General features: G+C 34.8%; 1 protein-coding gene across 1 annotated transcript; it reads left to right on the top strand.

Annotated features, from left to right (window-relative positions):
• The first annotated feature begins 3,673 nt into the window (after nucleotides 1-3,673).
• Nucleotides 3,674-16,779, top strand: LOC123227465 (ADP-ribosylation factor GTPase-activating protein AGD3-like). The gene is made up of 19 exons (XM_044652270.1): nucleotides 3,674-4,484; nucleotides 5,316-5,392; nucleotides 5,980-6,080; nucleotides 6,295-6,365; nucleotides 6,486-6,548; nucleotides 7,134-7,178; nucleotides 11,921-11,986; nucleotides 12,100-12,147; nucleotides 12,247-12,342; nucleotides 12,443-12,484; nucleotides 12,742-12,957; nucleotides 13,054-13,185; nucleotides 13,267-13,491; nucleotides 13,623-13,709; nucleotides 13,789-14,127; nucleotides 14,410-14,555; nucleotides 14,649-14,742; nucleotides 15,699-16,186; nucleotides 16,343-16,779. The coding sequence occupies exons 1-19, from the start codon at nucleotides 4,440-4,442 to the stop codon at nucleotides 16,455-16,457; spliced, it is 2,496 nt and encodes an 831-aa protein (XP_044508205.1). The 5' UTR covers nucleotides 3,674-4,439; the 3' UTR covers nucleotides 16,458-16,779.
• Nucleotides 16,780-18,084: the final 1,305 nt, after the last annotated feature.

Here is an 18,084-nt window from a genome sequence, read left to right as displayed (position 1 = left end):
TGGACTTGACCGTGATTCAGGATTCTCCAACTAAACCTCTTCCCGCATACATGGAGAAGGTAACATAAATCGAATAATGTGTATGATTTTGCAGAATGAAATAATGAATTAATAGTTTTTTGTATCATGCAGTTGGTTCGTACAGCACGTGGTCAGATCGTCTGGAAGGGTCCGCTGGTTTGCACCCCGTATACAAATCCACTCAGAGGGAGGGCGAAACGATAACTCACGACGATTCCATCCTCTGCGTCACAGCGTGAGGAATCTTTCCTCACATGGTATACCAGAGCTACGACTTCTGACACACATGATGTCTACTTCATAGGATCGAAGTTGAAGGACAACTTTTGGAGGCTTGTAGTAGAGTTGCGCGAGTGGTTGACCGACGATGTGAGTTGTCTATACTATATAACTTGGTAAAAAGCTTGATATATTTATTAATAACTAACACGCGAATTTGTTTATACCATTTTAGCATGTGGATTCCTTTTTGGCTTTATTACGTCGGCATCAGGCCGATCGCCAGTCGACTGTCTCATAGCGTTGGACGACTGCCCACACATTCTTTGGAGGCCATATTAAGATGGCTTGGAAGAGTTGGCAGACCACACCGATTGACGAGTTTGAGTTTTCGGGGCTCTTCACGAGGATGGTTGATGCAGCGTACACCCCGGGATTACTGTACAAACCATGAGGGATGGTCGATCAGGTATAGTATATATATATATATTTCTATTATATTCAATTGGTTAACGACAACGATAATTAACTAAAATGTGTCACTGTTTATAGGTTTTCATCCCTATAAACTTCGAGAACGCACATTGGGTTGCTGGAGTTATAGATTTCCGTGAGTGGTCGATTACGGTATACGATTCAGAGGTATCATATTCGGGAATATAAGGACTCTTGAGCAGCGCATGCGACCGTATATGACATTCATTCCCGCGTTATTAGAGGTGACGAGTTTTTGGACAGCTTCGGGGAGGCCTCCACAACGTGATTCCCTCACTTTGCATCGAGCGACGGATGTCCCTCAGCAGGGATTGGACTCCGGTGACTGTGGCGTGTTTATGTTACGATTTTTTGAGTGTTTGGTGTTGTCACGGAGCTACGATTTTCCCCGAGAGTCGTCTACCTCTATGCGTCGACGTTTAGCGGCGCAGTTGTATTATCATTGTATTGAGTAGCTCACGGATGTATATTTAGTTGACTCATTGTTTATTTATCGTTCTTTCTATGTTTAGATGTATATATTTATTGTATGTGCGTATGTGTATGATATACTTTATCTGTGGTTATATATGGATATGTGATTTCAGTGATGTTACTATTAAGCATGAGTTGATATATCGTAAAACGATGAAATTTGAAAAAATGAAACTGAAATTCGAATTCTAAAAGTTGAAAACCCTAGAATGGCAACCATCAAAAAATGCTTCAGAAATCTGAAAAGTATGAGTCGATATATCGTAAAACAGTGAAATTCGAAAAAACGAAACTGAAATTCGAATTCTAAAAGTTGAAAAACCCTAGAATGACAATAATCAAAAAATGCTTCGGAAATCTGAAAAGTACGAGTCGATATATCGTAAAACAGTGAAATTTGAAAAAATGAAACTGAAATTCGAATTCTAAAAGTTAAAATACCCTAGAATGGTAACAATCGAAAAGTTCTTCGAAAATCTGAAAAATACTAGTCGATATATTATAAAACGATAAAATTCGGAAAAACGGAATTGAAATTCGAATTCTAAAAGTTGAACAACCCTAGAATGGCAACAATCAAAAAATTCTTCGAAAATCTGAAAAATACAAGTCGATATATCGTAAAACGGTGAAATTCGAAAAAACAGAATTGAAATTCGAATTCTAAAAGTTGAAAAACCCTAGAATGGCAACAATCGAAAAATTCTTCGAAAATTTGAAAATACGAGTCGATATATCGTAAAACGGTAAAATTAAAAAAAACAGAACTGAAATTCGAATTCTAAAAGTTGAAATACCCTAAAATGACAACAATCAAAAAATTCTTCGAAAATCTGAAAAATACGAGTCGATATATCGTAAAACGGTTAAATTCAAGAAAACGGAATTGAAATTCGAATTCTAAAAGTTGAAATACCCTAAAATGGCAACAATCGAAAAATTCTTCGAAAATCTGAAAAATACGAGTCGATATATCGTAAAACGGTTAAATTCGAAAAAACGAAACTAAAATTCAAATTCTAAAAGTTGAAAAACCCTAGAATGGTAACAATCAAAAAATTCTTCGGAAATCTGAAAAATACAAGTCGATATATCGTAAAACGGTAAAATTCGAAAAAACGGAACTGAAATTCGAATTCTAAAAGTTGAAATACCCTAGAATGGTAATAATCGAAAAATACGAGTTGATATATCGTAAAACGGTAAAATTCGAAAAAACGGAATTGAAATTCGAATTCTAAAAGTTGAAATACCCTAGAATGGTAAGAATTGAAAAATTCTTCAGAAATCTGAAAAATACGAGTTGATATATCGTAAAACGGTAAAATTCGAAAAAACGGAATTGAAATTCGAATTCTAAAAGTTGGAAAACCCTAGAATGGCAACAATCGAAAAATTCTTCGGAAATCTGAAAAATACGAGTCGATATATCGTAAAATGGTGAAATTCGGAAAAACGGAATTGAAATTTGAATTCTAAAAGTTGAAAAACCCTAAAATGGCAATAATCGAAAAATTCTTCGAAAATCTGAAAAATATGAGTCGATATATCTTAAAATAGTGAAATTCGAAAAAACGGAATTGAAATTCGAATTCTAAAAGTTGAAAAACCCTAGAATGACAACAATCGAAAAATTCTTCAAAAATCTGAAAAATACGAGTTAATATATCGTAAAACAGTAAAATTCGTAAAAACGGAATTGAAATTCGAATTCTAAAAGTTGAAAAACCCTAGAATGACAACAATCAAAAAATTCTTCGGAAATTTGAAAAATACGAGTCGATATATCGTAAAATGGTAAAATTCGAATTCTAAAAGTTGAAAAACCCTAGAACGACAACAATCGAAATTTTTTTCGGAAATCTGAAAAATATAAGTCGATATATCGTAAAATAGTGAAATTCGAAAAAACGGAATTAAAATTCGAGTTCTAAAAGTTGAAAAACCCTAGAATGACAACAATCGAAAAATTCTTCAGAAATCTGAAAAATACGAGTCGATATATCAAAATGCCCTCCAAATTTTAATAACATTTCATTTGACCCCTCAATTATCTATTCCTAAAATTTCATCGAGAAATTTATAATGCTCTTATAATGTTTAATATCAAAATACCCCATAATTTTAATAAAATTCATTTAACCCTTTATAGTGAGTGAGAAGGTTTATATAAATAAAGTGAAGGGTAATTTTGATATTTTAAAAAAAGTCATAGGCATTTTTGTTAGGAATAGTGAATTTGTCTATTTTTGCTTGAAAATAGTGATTTTGGACATTTTTGCTTAATAGGAGGGTATTTTGGCCATTTTTAATAATTTCCTTATATTAAAAATCTTGTGTAAGCAGGTTTGAATAAGTACCCAATAAAAGGATTTGAAGATAATGTCATATTAATTATATCATTAATTAATAGAACACGGTTTTATTAAACCATAAACCAACTCAAATCCTTCTATTTTTGGCTCGCTTTATTTATTTGTGTAAATCTGAATGTTCTCCCCCTTTCTCAAAAGAAGGAAATTTGCACGGCATCGTTTCCACATCAGTAAACCACTTAACTCTCAAGCGCGGCCACTTCATTCTCTTCAGTCTTCCCCTCCAAATCGGCCACCACCTTACCACCTGTTGCCCTCACGCATCAAGAAGCACGTTGACCGTATACACTTCCAGGTTTCTCAGCATGGTGTAAAGGTTACCACTGTCAGGTTCTCCTCAGAATATTCACTCGATTGTCAATCAAAGAACAGACTGAACGACAACGTGTCAGCCCCACTAAAATTCCCAAACGACACCGTCTTAGTCTTTCAACTGTTTACACTAGCATCGCCGGCCTTTTTCTCTACACAAGAAAAGCTCGTGTTCTTGCTCTCCTCTTTTCGCCTTTTTTATGAGAGCGTATGTCGTTTCGACATTTTTACATTAATCTCTCAATTTCCGAGACTAATCAATTCTCATGTTTTCTTGCCTCTTCTAAGGTTTATTATTTTCCTTTGTTTTCTCTCAAACCAAACAACAACTATAAAAATAAATTATGACAAAAAAGTAAATAAAATAATAAAAAATCGAATCCGTACATCACTTAACTGTCTCTTCTCTAGTTCCGACTTCGGAATCGGAGCGAGATCTTTGATATCTTATGCCTACTTTTTTGTTTGAGATGATCGAGGTTTTGTTGTAATGTTCGTTGAGTTTCCTATCAAAGAACGGCTAAAATCGACATCGTTTCAAAAATGCATTTCACTAAGCTCGATGATTCCCCTATGTTTCGCAAGCAGGTTAGTCTTAATGTACTTAAGTTATGGACATTAAGCTATTAGTTTGGATAATTTAGTTGCTTTTTTTTGCACAGATTTGAGCATCTGCGGATTTTACTTGCTTGAGTATCAGTGTATCTATAATTGGTTTAATTTTAGGGTTGATAACTGGATTTTTAAAATCAAGCCATTGAATTTAGCTGGACTGTATAACTTTCTGAATAATTTTATGTCAATTTTTTTTTATTATTCTTAAGTAAAAGAATTTTACGTATTTTTCATGTTTAATTTAGTAGTGTTAAATTACTTGACAAATTTGTACTAAGGATTACATTGTACTTTTCTTATAAAGGATCTGATATTGAATGTATTACTTATCTCATGAGCTTCGATTTTCATACAAAGCTTAATCTTGAATAATCTTGCTTTGTATGTAAAAAGAAAGAATTACGATTATCTTTGTTAAAATTATTTATGGTATCACATTTGTGAGATTGAGATGACAACTTCAGGCTTTTGTGCCATCTTGTCTTTGTGACTGAATAGCCTTTAGAAGCAGTGAGCAAACGGGTTTTTTTTGCTGATTCTATTATATGGATCGTTTAAATACATGGGTCTCTGCTGTTATTTTTTTCAAGTGTTTACTTCCATTTTTCTTTTGCTGCACATTTTCAGAGGTGAGGGTTGTCTATGCTGGAATGAAATGTCTTTTTTGCTGTAGAACGTTACTTCTGGTTGTTTTAATACTGATTTTGAGGAAATTGTTCCGACTTATGCAAAATAGAATGTTGATTACATTTATTCTAAGTACTGAAGTAATATGGGTTATTAACCATTTTGTCCTTGAAACAGATACAGGGCCTGGAGGAAAGTGCAGAATCATTAAGGGAGAGAAGTTTAAGATTTTACAAAGGATGTCGAAAATACACGTATGTTCACCTTCTTGAATGCATTTCTTGTTTTTTCATTTAAAAAAAAAAAAAAACTATATTGAATCATCCAGGTGTTCATTATGCATTAAATTTCTGTGATAAACATAAATTGTCAATATATACTCTGTTAATTCATTCCTTGAAGAAGATTGTTGACCGTTCATAAAGCATAGCCATGGTGTCTTTAGTAAGTGAGGCTTCATGGTTAGCATGCATGATCAAACTGGTTGGAGCCTATTGTTTCCCCCTACTTTACCTTACTTTGATTAGCAAAGATGATGGAAATAGAATAGTAGGTGTCTCATATTTTCTTCATATAGTATGACACAACAAAATTTGCAAATACTCCTACTAAATATAGAAAATCAACCTAGAAACTTTTCATGCTTCTCACGGTGGTTGCTTGTCTTCTCTTCTTTTTGTTATTCTTTGTGCTTTTCTTTATTTTGTTATTGTTATTATTCTTTTTGCATTTTTCTTATGTATAGTTTTATTGCTCTGTCTCACTGTTGTTGTTAATCTTTGCAACTATATGATCCTTTAATTTGTGAAAAATTTCATTTGCATTTTTTTTATATATGCAGGGAAGGACTTGGGGAAGGATATGATGGAGACATTGCTTTTGCAAGTGCCTTGGAAACTTTTGGTGGAGGGCATAATGATCCTATTAGTGTTGCTTTTGGAGGTGTGCTTTGTCCGAGTTCTATTAGCAAGCTATTTATTAGTTATGAATTGAAATGTATATACTCTTCTTTTGGATATTGGATTGTCATTAATGCTTCTCTTTTTGGTTGTTTCAATGATTCACACATGTTGTTTGATTGGCCTTTGCATGTTGTTCGTAAACTTAAAGAATAGGATCTGTAGTAGTGTTTATGAACTTTTGTTTTGTTATATAGGACCTGTCATGACCAAATTTACCATTGCCTTGAGAGAAATTGGGACGTACAAGGAAGTACTTCGATCCCAGGTAAAATTTTTTATTGCATTTTGCTAATGTGTTGCCATTCTTTTTTATTTTATAATTGGGTCTTTCTTCAATCAACAAAATGGGTTTATGTGATTGACCTACATCCTTTATTTGTCTCAGGTTGAGCACATGCTAAATGATCGACTGTTACAATTTGTCGATTTTGATTTACATGAGGTCAAGGTACTGTAGATTGCTGATTTTAACTGCATTAAAATTTTTAATAGATATTATAAAATCTTGCATGTTTAATAAACAATAAAATTTTGTAGAAACAATAACACGAATAGTTTGGGTTCTTACAATTTTTTGAGTTAAACAGTCCTGTAGAATGTGTGTGCGTGCACTTGTGAATAGTGGGTTTTTAATCTTCCTCCAGTAGGGATGAATGGATTTTCTTTACCCTGAGAACATTTTTTAATATGAAACCAACTAGAATTTCATTAACTTTTATCGACTCTTATATTAATAATTTCAAACACGAGGTGCAAGTAAATGCACTTTGCTAAGTTTGTGAAGGGTGACTATTTTAACCTTCTAGCATAGATAATTTATTTTTCAACTTTGTCAATTTGTTTTATTTGGCATGAGATATTGTTAATTTCATGCTTGCATGGTTTTAATCTTAATTCCTACAAATGTGTCTTTCTTTTACTAGTTTTTGGCTTTGAGGTTGATGTGACAGTGGTGGTTCATGTTTGTTTGCATTCAAATTTCTTCATTGTTGTTCTTTGATTTGTGAATCTAAAAGATCTTAGCTCAGTACAGGAAGTGAGGAAGCGTTTTGACAAGGCTAGCCTTTTGTATGACCAGGTGAATCTTTCATGCTATCTTAATTGTTTTTCTTATTGATGTTGATCTCATATGTTTGCATTTAAAAAAAAGTTTCTCATTTTTATACATGTTTCTTATAATTTACTCAAACCGATTTTTGTTTGGTATTCTTATTTTATTGTCTTGTTCTTGATGAATTCAAGTATGAGTTTGAATTACATTTATTCATTAATTTCCATTATTTTTGGAATTGGAAATGTTGTGCGATTATTCTTGCCATTAGAGAAATTACATAGGAGTTGCACCAAAGAAGTGCCTTGCTATGGTGAGCGATTAGCCAAGCTAACATGCAATGTTTAGGCACATTGTCTACACATGAGATGCTATGCACACAATTTACTTGTAGATCAGTCTAGAATGTGAGTAGAAGCTTTCTATCCAAAGGTAGCGAGTAGAGTAAATTTTGGCAATTTTTGTGATCTCGTCAGCCTGCCATTACCGTCTCCTACCCTTATGGGATCACACATCATTATCTTTTATTTTTATGAGATAATGCCAGAAACAAAAGTCAATGGAGGTCTAGATTCAATGTGCTAGGATCTATGTTATCTCTTTGTATAATTACACAAATAAGTCTTTTATCTTATAAATTCAAGACTATACAAAGGTGAAGGGACGACTCTTTGGTAACTTATACTATTATTTTGTCGAAATTTTCGAAAGATATAACAACATATCAATAAACGTATTTTGCCGAGTGGCGGGTCGAACTACTTTAAAAAGATAATATAGTTCAATATGATCATGAACCTCTTGCACAAGATCACACCTCTGATCCTATGAACTTCTTGTTGATACAAAGAGCGTCTAGCGACAACAAGCAATTAGCCAAGCAAACACACAAGGCACACACCCTATACACACAAAACATTAAGCACATCATTTACTTGCAAATCAGTCTAGAATGTGCGTAGAAGCCTTCCATCCAAAGGCGGTGAGAAGAATGAATTTTGGCAATTTCTATGATTTCCTCAACTTGCCATTCCTATCAACAAGATCACGCATCATTATCTCCTATCTTTGTGGGATAATACCAAAAATGAAAGTCAATAGAGGTTAGTTAATTACACTAATAATCCTCCATTTTATCCAATGAATATAGAATTTTACAACGGTAAAGGGATGACTCTTTTGCTACTCATTATGTTGTTTCGTTAGAATTTTTAGAGGCATAAATAACATAACAATGAATGTATTCTCCCAAGAAATAGACTGAACCACTTTTAAATGATCTAGTTCATGATAATCATGACCTTACCTCTTATCCAACATATTCCTTGTTGATGCAAATTTTCATATTAACAATTTTGCACTAGAAAGAGGACCTTTGCAATACGCTTCCTAATTTCTAGCAAAAAGCAACATTCTCCCTTTGTTGATCCCCAATTGGAACACTTTTCCCATGGCCTCCCTTGGAAGAAGATTAAATAAAGCCATAACCAGTTAGGCAATTGAAGGTAGACAAAGTGTGTTCCCCCACAGTTTTATTACAACTTGTTGAAGACCAACTTGTCATAACAATTGGGACATAGCCTAGAACACGTGATATGGAGGCACGATTGAATGATGCCATAAGAAGCTTAACCCATGCCATCATCGCCTTGATCTAGCGAATGGACAATTTTGCCTTAGAGCACCATCAAGGACTTTGTTATGGTCCACTGTTATAAGGTCATGGGCCTCTCACATGGCAACTTAACATCTCGACCAACAAAAACAACAATAGGTTACCCTTAGCTGGAGACTCATAAGCCTCTTTAGTGTACAAACCCTAACTTATGTAGTGGATCTGCAACCACCTATAATGGTGTTGACATCTAACATGTAGAGTGTAACTCACACTGAGATGGTCTCATTCGCCAATGTGAAAAGCATAACTCATGTTGTTACGACATTGATCAACGATGTACAAACTATAACTTACGTCTTGATAGTGTCAATCAATGTTCTGACTTGCAAAGCGTCACTCAAACCCAAGCGGTCTCAACTGCCAATGTGCAAAGCATAACTCAAGTTGTTATTACGTTGATTAATGATGTGCAAACTATAACTTACGTTTCTACAATGTCAATCAACGATGTGCAAACCTTAACTTGTATCATTGTGGTGTCAACATATATTATGTAGATATTAACTTACTTCATGACAACACTATCTTTTGATGTGTAGAGCATAACTCACAAAAACAAGACAAGGCATCGACATTTGGTGTACAAATAATTTATGTCATGATAAGGCCATTCCTCGATGTGTAGATCCTAACTCACATTGAACAGATGAAGACATCAACCAATCCATGGAGGCGGCAATCATCAACGTGTAGAGCATAACTCATATCAAGCAAGCGTCGAAATGCTACGTGTAGATGATAACTCACTCCATGAAGACACTGTCTCTTGATTTGTATAGCATAATTCACATTGAATTAATCGAGTTGTCGACATGCGACATGTAGATTGTAACTCATGCAAGGATGACACCAACCTTCGTCTTGTAAGGGATAGCTGATGTCTAGGGTATGCCACCTATATAGTGCCACCATGTGATGACACAAAAATTGTCTTCGACAAGCTAGGTTACCTTAGTTGTGAGGCTCAAAGATTGAATTTACATCCCGCAGAAACCATCTCTTGATGTGAAGAGGATACTCACGTCAATAAGATATTATTTGTCCATTGTTGCCATATGGTATCACAATTATTTACTTTGAAAGGTTAAGCAAACCAAGTTGTCAACTCGAAGGCCATATTTGCACGATCACTTGAGTGCTCGTCAAGCCATGCGGTTTGCAACACCATGATGATCTATACCAACAAGCTAGATGTCAAAATTAGGGAATCTGCACTCTCCTTGTTGGTGCGCCTTGCACCCTGGCTAGACGACTTTAAGACACCCTTTATAGATTCATTTGATGAATTAGGTGACATATTTTTTCAACAACATGATGGAGCTCCATTAAGCTCTAAATTGGCTAGATGTTGTTGCCTATGGTCACACTCATTTAGGAGCTAAGAGGTGGTTCAAGAAATTGCTTACTAGTTCCATCTCCTTATAGAAGCAGCTATCGACACAATTTCTTAGACTATTCCAGATGACCAAAAAGTATTCAATGCCATTGAGCCATATAGGACATGTGCGACAAGAGGAAAATGAAACATTAAAGAATTACTTAGAACGCTTCAATGTCCAGGTCTCAAAAGTGGCCTACACTCTAGAAGAATAAGTTCTTGCATTGATTATAAGAGTTCACCCATACACAATGGTTTTGTACAAAATTTCAAGTTAAAGAGTGTAAGTCTTTGGAACACTTCTACCAAGTGTCCTAAAAGCATCTACGGATAGAAAGTTTCTTAGTCTCACTATAGAATGCGGGCTAGGAAATTTATACTAGGACTTTTGCCTAAGGCGAGGACGAGTTAGAGGGGAAAAGGAAGAGTGATGAGGATGGACAAAGATTTTTCAAGAAATGGCAGACAAAAGAACCATCCGCCATGTCCTCCCATGATGCGGTAACTACAACCCATTGTACTAGCCCTTGGTCGCACCCTAATAGCTAGTTGTGAACATACAAATGTGTAGCTTCAAGCAACTGCGTGTCAACGATGAAGTATAATTTGACCACTCAACACTTAGGTTCGATTGCAGACTAAAAAATTCAACAAAGTTTCCACTACCTAAGCTCACAAAAGTTCTTGGGAGAAAATACAAAAAAGAAAGTTCTTAAGAATTTGAGCTCCTCCTTGTTGACTTCCTCATAAAAGGATGGGGGGTAGAAATGCGATCTTAAAATTTCTAAAGCCTTTCTTGCATTCTAGAAACTGGGGGCAATTGTTGTACGATCATTCTCATTCTTAATGAAAATGCATAGCAGTTGCACCAAAGAAGTGTCTACCTGCATCAATCGATTAGCCAACCAAAAATCTGCTCATAGATTAGTCTAGAATGCAGATAGAAGCTTTTCATCCAAAAGCAATGAGAAAAGTAAATTTTGGTAGTTTTCATCATCTCCTCAACCAGCCATTCCCATCTCCTCCCATTACGGGGTTATACATCATTATCTCCTACCTTTACGGGATAATGCCAACAATGGAAGTCAATAGAGGTCTAAATTCAATGTACTTGGATCTAGGTTATCTCTCTATATAATTAACAGTGTACGTAAGCTCTCGAACAGCAGGCTGAACCTTTAATCTAGTTCATCATGGTCATGATCCCCTTGGACAGGACCATACCTCTAATCTTGTGTACTTTATTTATACACATTTTCATATCAACATGAAGTATTGTATTGGAATCTAAATAGATTATTTAGTTGTTGTATGGCTTGTGTAGGAGGTTAATTTCATGCTTGATAAGAAACTAAGCTGAGTCACTCTTAAAGCCTAGTGACAAACTATGAGAAACCTGAATATTGTTTTTCCTTACTATTTATTGATTTTTAAATTCTCTGTACTTTTCCTTATAATCATAGTGCTGATGAAGAAATAAGAATTGCATGCAATATTGTGGTAGCAAGAAGTTGTTCACTTATTTTGTTAATGATTTGACTGGGTTTTGGATATTCTGCGTCTATGTTTGGATGAACCTTGATAGTTAAGATTGTTTATATAATTGATATTGTTTGATTTAACTTTAAGTTGATGTTTTGAATCAATGTGATTCTAGTGTCAGAGCTGTGTTTGCTTATGTTTATTTAGTCTGAATTTTTATTAATGCTGCAGGCGCGTGAGAAGTTTTTGTCACTGAGAAAAGGAACAAAAACTGATGTTGCCACTGTTTTAGAGGAGGTATTATGTAATAGGAATGCTAAGACAGAAGTTTTTGCTCATTTTTGTTATATTCTTGTGATAGTATTGGGACCACCATCTTTATAATTCTAATATCTGTTGGAGATTTTTAGGAGCTTCATCATGCAAGGTCTACATTTGAGCAAGAGCGATTTGGCCTAGTAAGTCAATTTCTTGCTGTTAATATAATTAATGTTAAATTTCAGATTATGTTATTATTACTTAAGGTTTCAGTAATCATAGGTTGCTGTATTACCCAGGTGACTGCCCTTTCTAATGTTGAAGCAAAGAAGAGGTTTGAATTTCTGGAAGCAGTCAGTGGAACAATGGATGCGCATCTTCGATACTTCAAACAGGTATGTCATACAATTTATTTATTCTCTTTAATGCTTTTTCTACCCTCTTGAATGCTTTCATATAGGAAGGCTTTTCTGATTCTTTTTAAATTCCATGTAGGGATACGAGTTATTGCATCAGATGGAGCCATATATAAATCAGGTTTGTATTCCCTAGGCATAGTTGGATGAAGTCACAAATTTGTTTTCTTGGATGTGTGAGTTTATTTGTAGAGGAAAAGGGAAAAAGAATTGATTGAGTTCACTTTAATATCTTATGCAGTAGAATGGCTCTCCGTATAGTGCGGATAGGGCATAATAAGTAAAGCTGAGGAGTTGGGGATCTGTGCATTTCTGATATAAATATTATTTGCATGTCATGGGAGTTCTTGAAATAGTGGGCCTATCATTTGTTTGCAGGTGTTGACTTATGCTCAGCAGTCAAGAGAAAGGTCCAATTATGAGCAGGCAGCTCTTAATGAAAGGATGCAAGAATTCAAAAGGCAGATTGACCGAGAGAGTAGGTGGTCTTCCAATGGTTCTAATGGATCTCCTAATGGAGATGGTATACAAGCCATTGGTAGAAGTTCACATAAAATGATAGAGGCAGTTATGCAATCTGCTGCGAAGGGAAAGGTTTTTAAGTTGCTTTTTACCTTTTTATTCTATTATTGGGATATTTCTTTGTCTTCCTAATTGTCTTTCTTCTTTTCAAATTACATAATCTTTCAGGTTCAAACTATCCGACAAGGTTATCTGTCAAAGCGGTCCTCAAACTTGAGAGGAGATTGGAAAAGAAGATTTTTTGTTCTTGATAGCCGAGGAATGTTGTATTACTATCGCAAGCAGTGCACCAAATCATCTGTAAGTAATTTATTCCTAAAAATTATTTAAGACAAGATTTGAAGTTCACTACATACTTTTTTCTATCATCTGTCTTTACAGGGTTCTGGCAGTCAACTTGCTGGTCAGAGGAATAGTTCTGAGCTTGGATCTGGATTGCTGAGTCGATGGCTTTCTTCTCATCATCATGGTGGATTACATGATGAGAAATCTGTCGCTCATCACACAGTGAACCTTCTTACCTCAACGATCAAAGTTGATACTGATCAATCAGATCTTAGGTTCTGTTTCAGGATCATTTCACCAACCAAGAACTACACTTTGCAGGTATAACTTGAGTTGTAGCTCACTTGTGAGTTTGAGCCCCTACATTATTCTGCCAAAACTGGTGGGATGGTGTAGGATTGATTGGTTGGCAATGGGTCCTCAATAATGTTTATTTGTGCTTGTCAGTGCAGGCAGAGAGTGCACTGGATCAGATGGACTGGATTGAAAAGATTACTGGGGTTATTGCTTCATTACTTAGTTCTCAGACTCCTGAGAGGGTAATTATTAAAAAGCTTTGCTTGATTGGTGGCCATCGTTTTTCAAAATCAATCTGATGATTGTAGTTTAATATGTCAGTGTCTGCCCACTAGTCCCATGGGAAGTGGCCATCACCGTTCTGGCAGTGAGAGTAGTTCATTTGAAAGTTCTGACCTTGATCATGCTGCTATTGAAGAATATACTTCTGAGAGGAACCTTGCAACTACACATCATGAACGACATTCAAGGGGTTCACTACATCAGCGTTCTTGTGTAAAGAGTGAGAAACCAATTGATGTGTTGCGAAGAGTGTGTGGAAATGATAAATGTGCTGATTGTGGTGCCTCAGAACCTGATTGGGCTTCTTTGAATCTTGGTGTTCTTGTTTGTATTGAATGCTCTGGTGTTCACCGAAATCTTGGTGTACACATATCAAAGGTAAAATCTATTCTGTTGCCTGACCTTTTTACATGTTTCCAATAAATGTTTGATGGCTTAAATGCCATAAAATTGCAGAAACGATTAAAGGTTCTGATCAATATCAATTTTATTACAAGTACACTGACAATAGAGAATATTCAGGCTGTTGTTTTGTGGAAGTGAGTTATTAATTCTTTTGATTGACAGTACTTAAAATGTGCTTGAAAAGGTTCAATGTAGATATTAGTGTTGCTTCCACTTCCATAAAGCTGTTGCCTTTGCAATTGGCCTATGTTGCAGGTTAGATCGCTGACCCTTGATGTGAAAGTGTGGGAGCCATCAGTTATATGTTTATTTCAGTCTCTGGGCAATGCCTTTGCAAACTCAGTCTGGGAGGAATTATTGCAATCAAGAAATGCATTCCATGTTGATCTTAACCCCACAAGGTAAAGAATCCTCTTAATGGTTGAATTTAGATTCTTTTTCATATGCTGCAATCTTAAGTTGGTGTCACTAACATCACCTTCTTGTTGCTGAAGCTCATACAAGTCTGATAAACCGCAATTACTTATTTTGGGCAAACCTAGTGCCTCTGATTCTATATCAGTGAAGGAGAAGTTCATTCATGCCAAGGTGTAACATATTAGCATCTACATTGATCTCTGCAGTGAAATTGTTTCCATGCTTATGCATATAGATAAATCTAAGAAATTGCATCATGTGCACTTGTTTGTGTTTTTTAGCTAATGCACTTCTTTCATTATTTGTGGACTGAATGGTGTAAAAGATTAACATTTACTTTGGCCTTTATAATTGAATTCCTTGCATGCATATTTTTATAGATAACCTATAGAATATGCATCATCTGTTGTTTTATATGTTTTTAATTCACATTTTTGCATTATTGTTGACCAACAGAGTCTTTTTCCTTTATGGTTGGCATGTCAGTCGTTCACAATTTTGAGTTTCTCTTGATGTCACTCTTTAATTAAGAATATAAGCAATAGTTTGATTTGCACTTAATTTGCCTTGTGAGACATCTCATTGGTACTTGAACAATAGTTCCTATGACAAGCAACATTTTGTCAGAAAATGTTTACTTACCTGTTTAGAATGTGATACTGAAATTCCATTTCTACTTCTGGGAAACAGTCATGATGCTCTTTTTGTTGCTTCTGAGAAAAAATCTTGTCATACTGGTCATGCTTGTAGATGGTGTGCTCAGTCAGAAAATGATCTCTGTTTGATGCTAAATGATGGTTCAATGAATTTAATTTGATTATTGATGCCAAAATTATATACAGACAAATATATGTGCATCTTTGGCTGCTCAAATTATACTTAATACAATGTGTCATATAAGGATTATATTAAAAAAAAAAAAGTTGTGGTTTTCTGGGTGATAATAAGAAACTGAAGTCTGGCAACCCAATTCTATAATTTTTCTGTTTTTTTCAAACTCTGATAAACAGGCCTCAGAATTGCATTTTTAGTAGTTGAACATCCTAATTTTTCTTCTTGTAATTGATCTTTTTAATATATGCAACCTGCTAATTATTTAAGTTCAGAAACTCTTTTTTACTTTGCAGTATGCGGAAAAGCTTTTTGTTCACAAACCAAAAGACAATCACTATTCCCACAGTGTGGCACAACAGATCTGGGAGGGTGTTCGTGCTAATGATAAGAAAGCTGTATACCGTCACATAGTTAATAGTGAAGCAGATGTGAATTCTGTGTATGAGGGGTCATGCAATCCTTCCTTAACGCTTGCCAAGGCAATGCTACTGAACGAGCAGACAAGCCTTGAACACAGCTTCAGATGCTTAACAGGGACTTCATCAGACAGATCTTTGTCAGGCTCAGTGAATTTGGGCAGTACAAGTGAAGGTCAAACCATAGATGATCTAGATGGTTGCACCCTGCTCCATCTAGCTTGTGAAACTGCAGACATTGGCATGCTAGAACTCTTATTACAGTATGGTGCAAATAGTAATGCAACTGATTCAAGAGGTCAAGTGCCACTGCACCGTTGTATACTCCGAGGCAGACCCCAATTTGCTAGACTGCTTCTTATGAGGTAAACTTTAGAATCCTTGTTTTTTAGCTTGTCAGAATCTGAGTATATTATCATCTGAATATTATATTTGCCCCATGGTAATCACCGAGGGAAGAGAGTGTGGATGATATTTAGCTATTACCTCAAAAAATGATGATAGAAATTTTTACTTATCAGAGGTGCTGATCCACGGGCTGTTAATGGGAAAGGTAAGAGTCCACTTGATCTTGCTGTAGAGTCAAACTTCAAGGACACCGATGTGCTTGCAGTGTTATCAGATTGGAACGTGTAAAATTTCCTGTCCAATCAAAGGAATTAGTTTTGTATAGTTTTATATTTGATGGAAGAATGAATTTGAGATTATTTAATTTTGGGTTAGAGGAGGTGTGGGAGTGAAAATGTGAGTGGTCAATTGAATAATTGGCTTTATTTATATGAGTTGAGAGATGAGATGTATAAGGTATGGTCATGGTGTGTTTTTATTTAATGAGTTGGATTTTATTTAAATTTTTTTTCCTTGGTGGGTGGAGATGTGATGTGAGGGTGTAGTCTAGGGCATTGTGTATTGGTGTTGTACATGGGTATTTTAGTAAATTTGTATTTTTGCCTGCAAACCTTTTTTTTCTTTTATTTTTCCCCGTATCAGTCTCAATGGTGTCAAAATTAGAGTAATTGAGAAATGTTAAAAATAAGATGTAGAATAAAGCGGCAACGGTTTCAACTTTCAACTCCAAGAGTAGACATTTGTGATTGGGGTCATAATCCTATTTCAAAAATTCTTGGGAGATTTTTGTAGCCGTGGGAATAATTGCATTGTATTTTTATATTCATTGTTAGGAGCTCTGAATTCCTGTACGGGGTCTATATTGTAAAATTGTGGTTTCCAACACACTAAGTAGCGGTGTGCAAAAACAGTGAATTCAAAAAGGCGAGAGGAAATTTTCCCACCGAAAGTATGCGTGTTTGTCAGATTGCACCGTTTAATTTAGAAAAACTTATTTATCCATTCATAGACAGTTAAGTTTGTTAGTTTTAAGAGTAAAATTTTTATTTTACCTATAATATTAAAAATAAATTAAAATTTTAACTCTTTTATCTCTCTAAACTTTAAAACATAACAATTTTTCCTTTAGGGTTTGGTTTTTAATTTTTGGTGATATCTTCGACGTCATCATTGATAGTGTCTTCCTTTTGATGTTTCATCTCCCTTTAGTGGTTTTTCTCTCAGAATTTGTCTTTCTTCTAATTGGTTATTTAAATTAGAAAGATAAAGAGTTTTGTCTTTTCAAACGAAGATGAGATTTCTCATCTTTATTAGGAAAGACGAAGAGTTTTATCTTTTTGACGAAGTTTTATCTTTCTGGCTTAAATAGTTTGTCAAAAGAGGGAGAAATGTTGAAAGAGACACCGTTGGAGGAAGAGGAAGCGTTGGAAGGGAGAGATTGTTGATGATAGTGTTGGAGATTTTACTGGGAATTGAAAACTAAACTTGGGGGAAAAATGTTGTTTTTTAAAACTTAGCTTGAGGGGGAAATAGTTAATTTTTAGGGTTTATAGGGAAAAAAAGAGATAAAATTTTAAGGGGTTAGGATTTCGTTAACTTTAATTGTCTCTCTGAGTGACTAAATGAGTTTTTAAAAGTTAAACGGTGAAAATTTGGGAAAAACGCATAATTTGGGTTGGAATAAGTCCTTTGGCCATTAAAAAAAGCAATTTACAAATGAAGTACTTTCCAAAGCATTAGTTAATAGGGAAATTAAATTAAATGCTCTAAATACAAAAATATCCAACCCTGTTAATATCGGGTGAAAATACCCCATAATTGTGAAATGACTGAAATAACTTTATATATAAATAAAGCCAAAACAAATTTCCTATGCTATTTTTCATGAAGTCACTTTTGACATTTTTTGAAAACT

The sequence above is a fragment of the Mangifera indica genome, chromosome 10 (genome assembly GCF_011075055.1).
Source record: "Mangifera indica cultivar Alphonso chromosome 10, CATAS_Mindica_2.1, whole genome shotgun sequence".
Taxonomy (NCBI): Eukaryota; Viridiplantae; Streptophyta; class Magnoliopsida; order Sapindales; family Anacardiaceae; genus Mangifera; species Mangifera indica.
The sequence above is the reverse complement of the archived record's forward strand: the minus strand, read 5'-3'. Positions and strand labels throughout refer to the sequence as shown.

Bases quoted from the DNA above. Each gene is read 5' to 3' on its own strand.
- LOC123227465 (XM_044652270.1), top strand. From the start codon at position 4,440: ATGCATTTCACTAAGCTCGATGATTCCCCTATGTTTCGCAAGCAG. The intron at 5,393-5,979 runs GTATGTTCACCT...TTATATATGCAG, and splicing joins AAAGGATGTCGAAAATACAC to GGAAGGACTTGGGGAAGGAT. The intron at 13,710-13,788 runs GTAATTATTAAA...TTAATATGTCAG, and splicing joins GTTCTCAGACTCCTGAGAGG to TGTCTGCCCACTAGTCCCAT.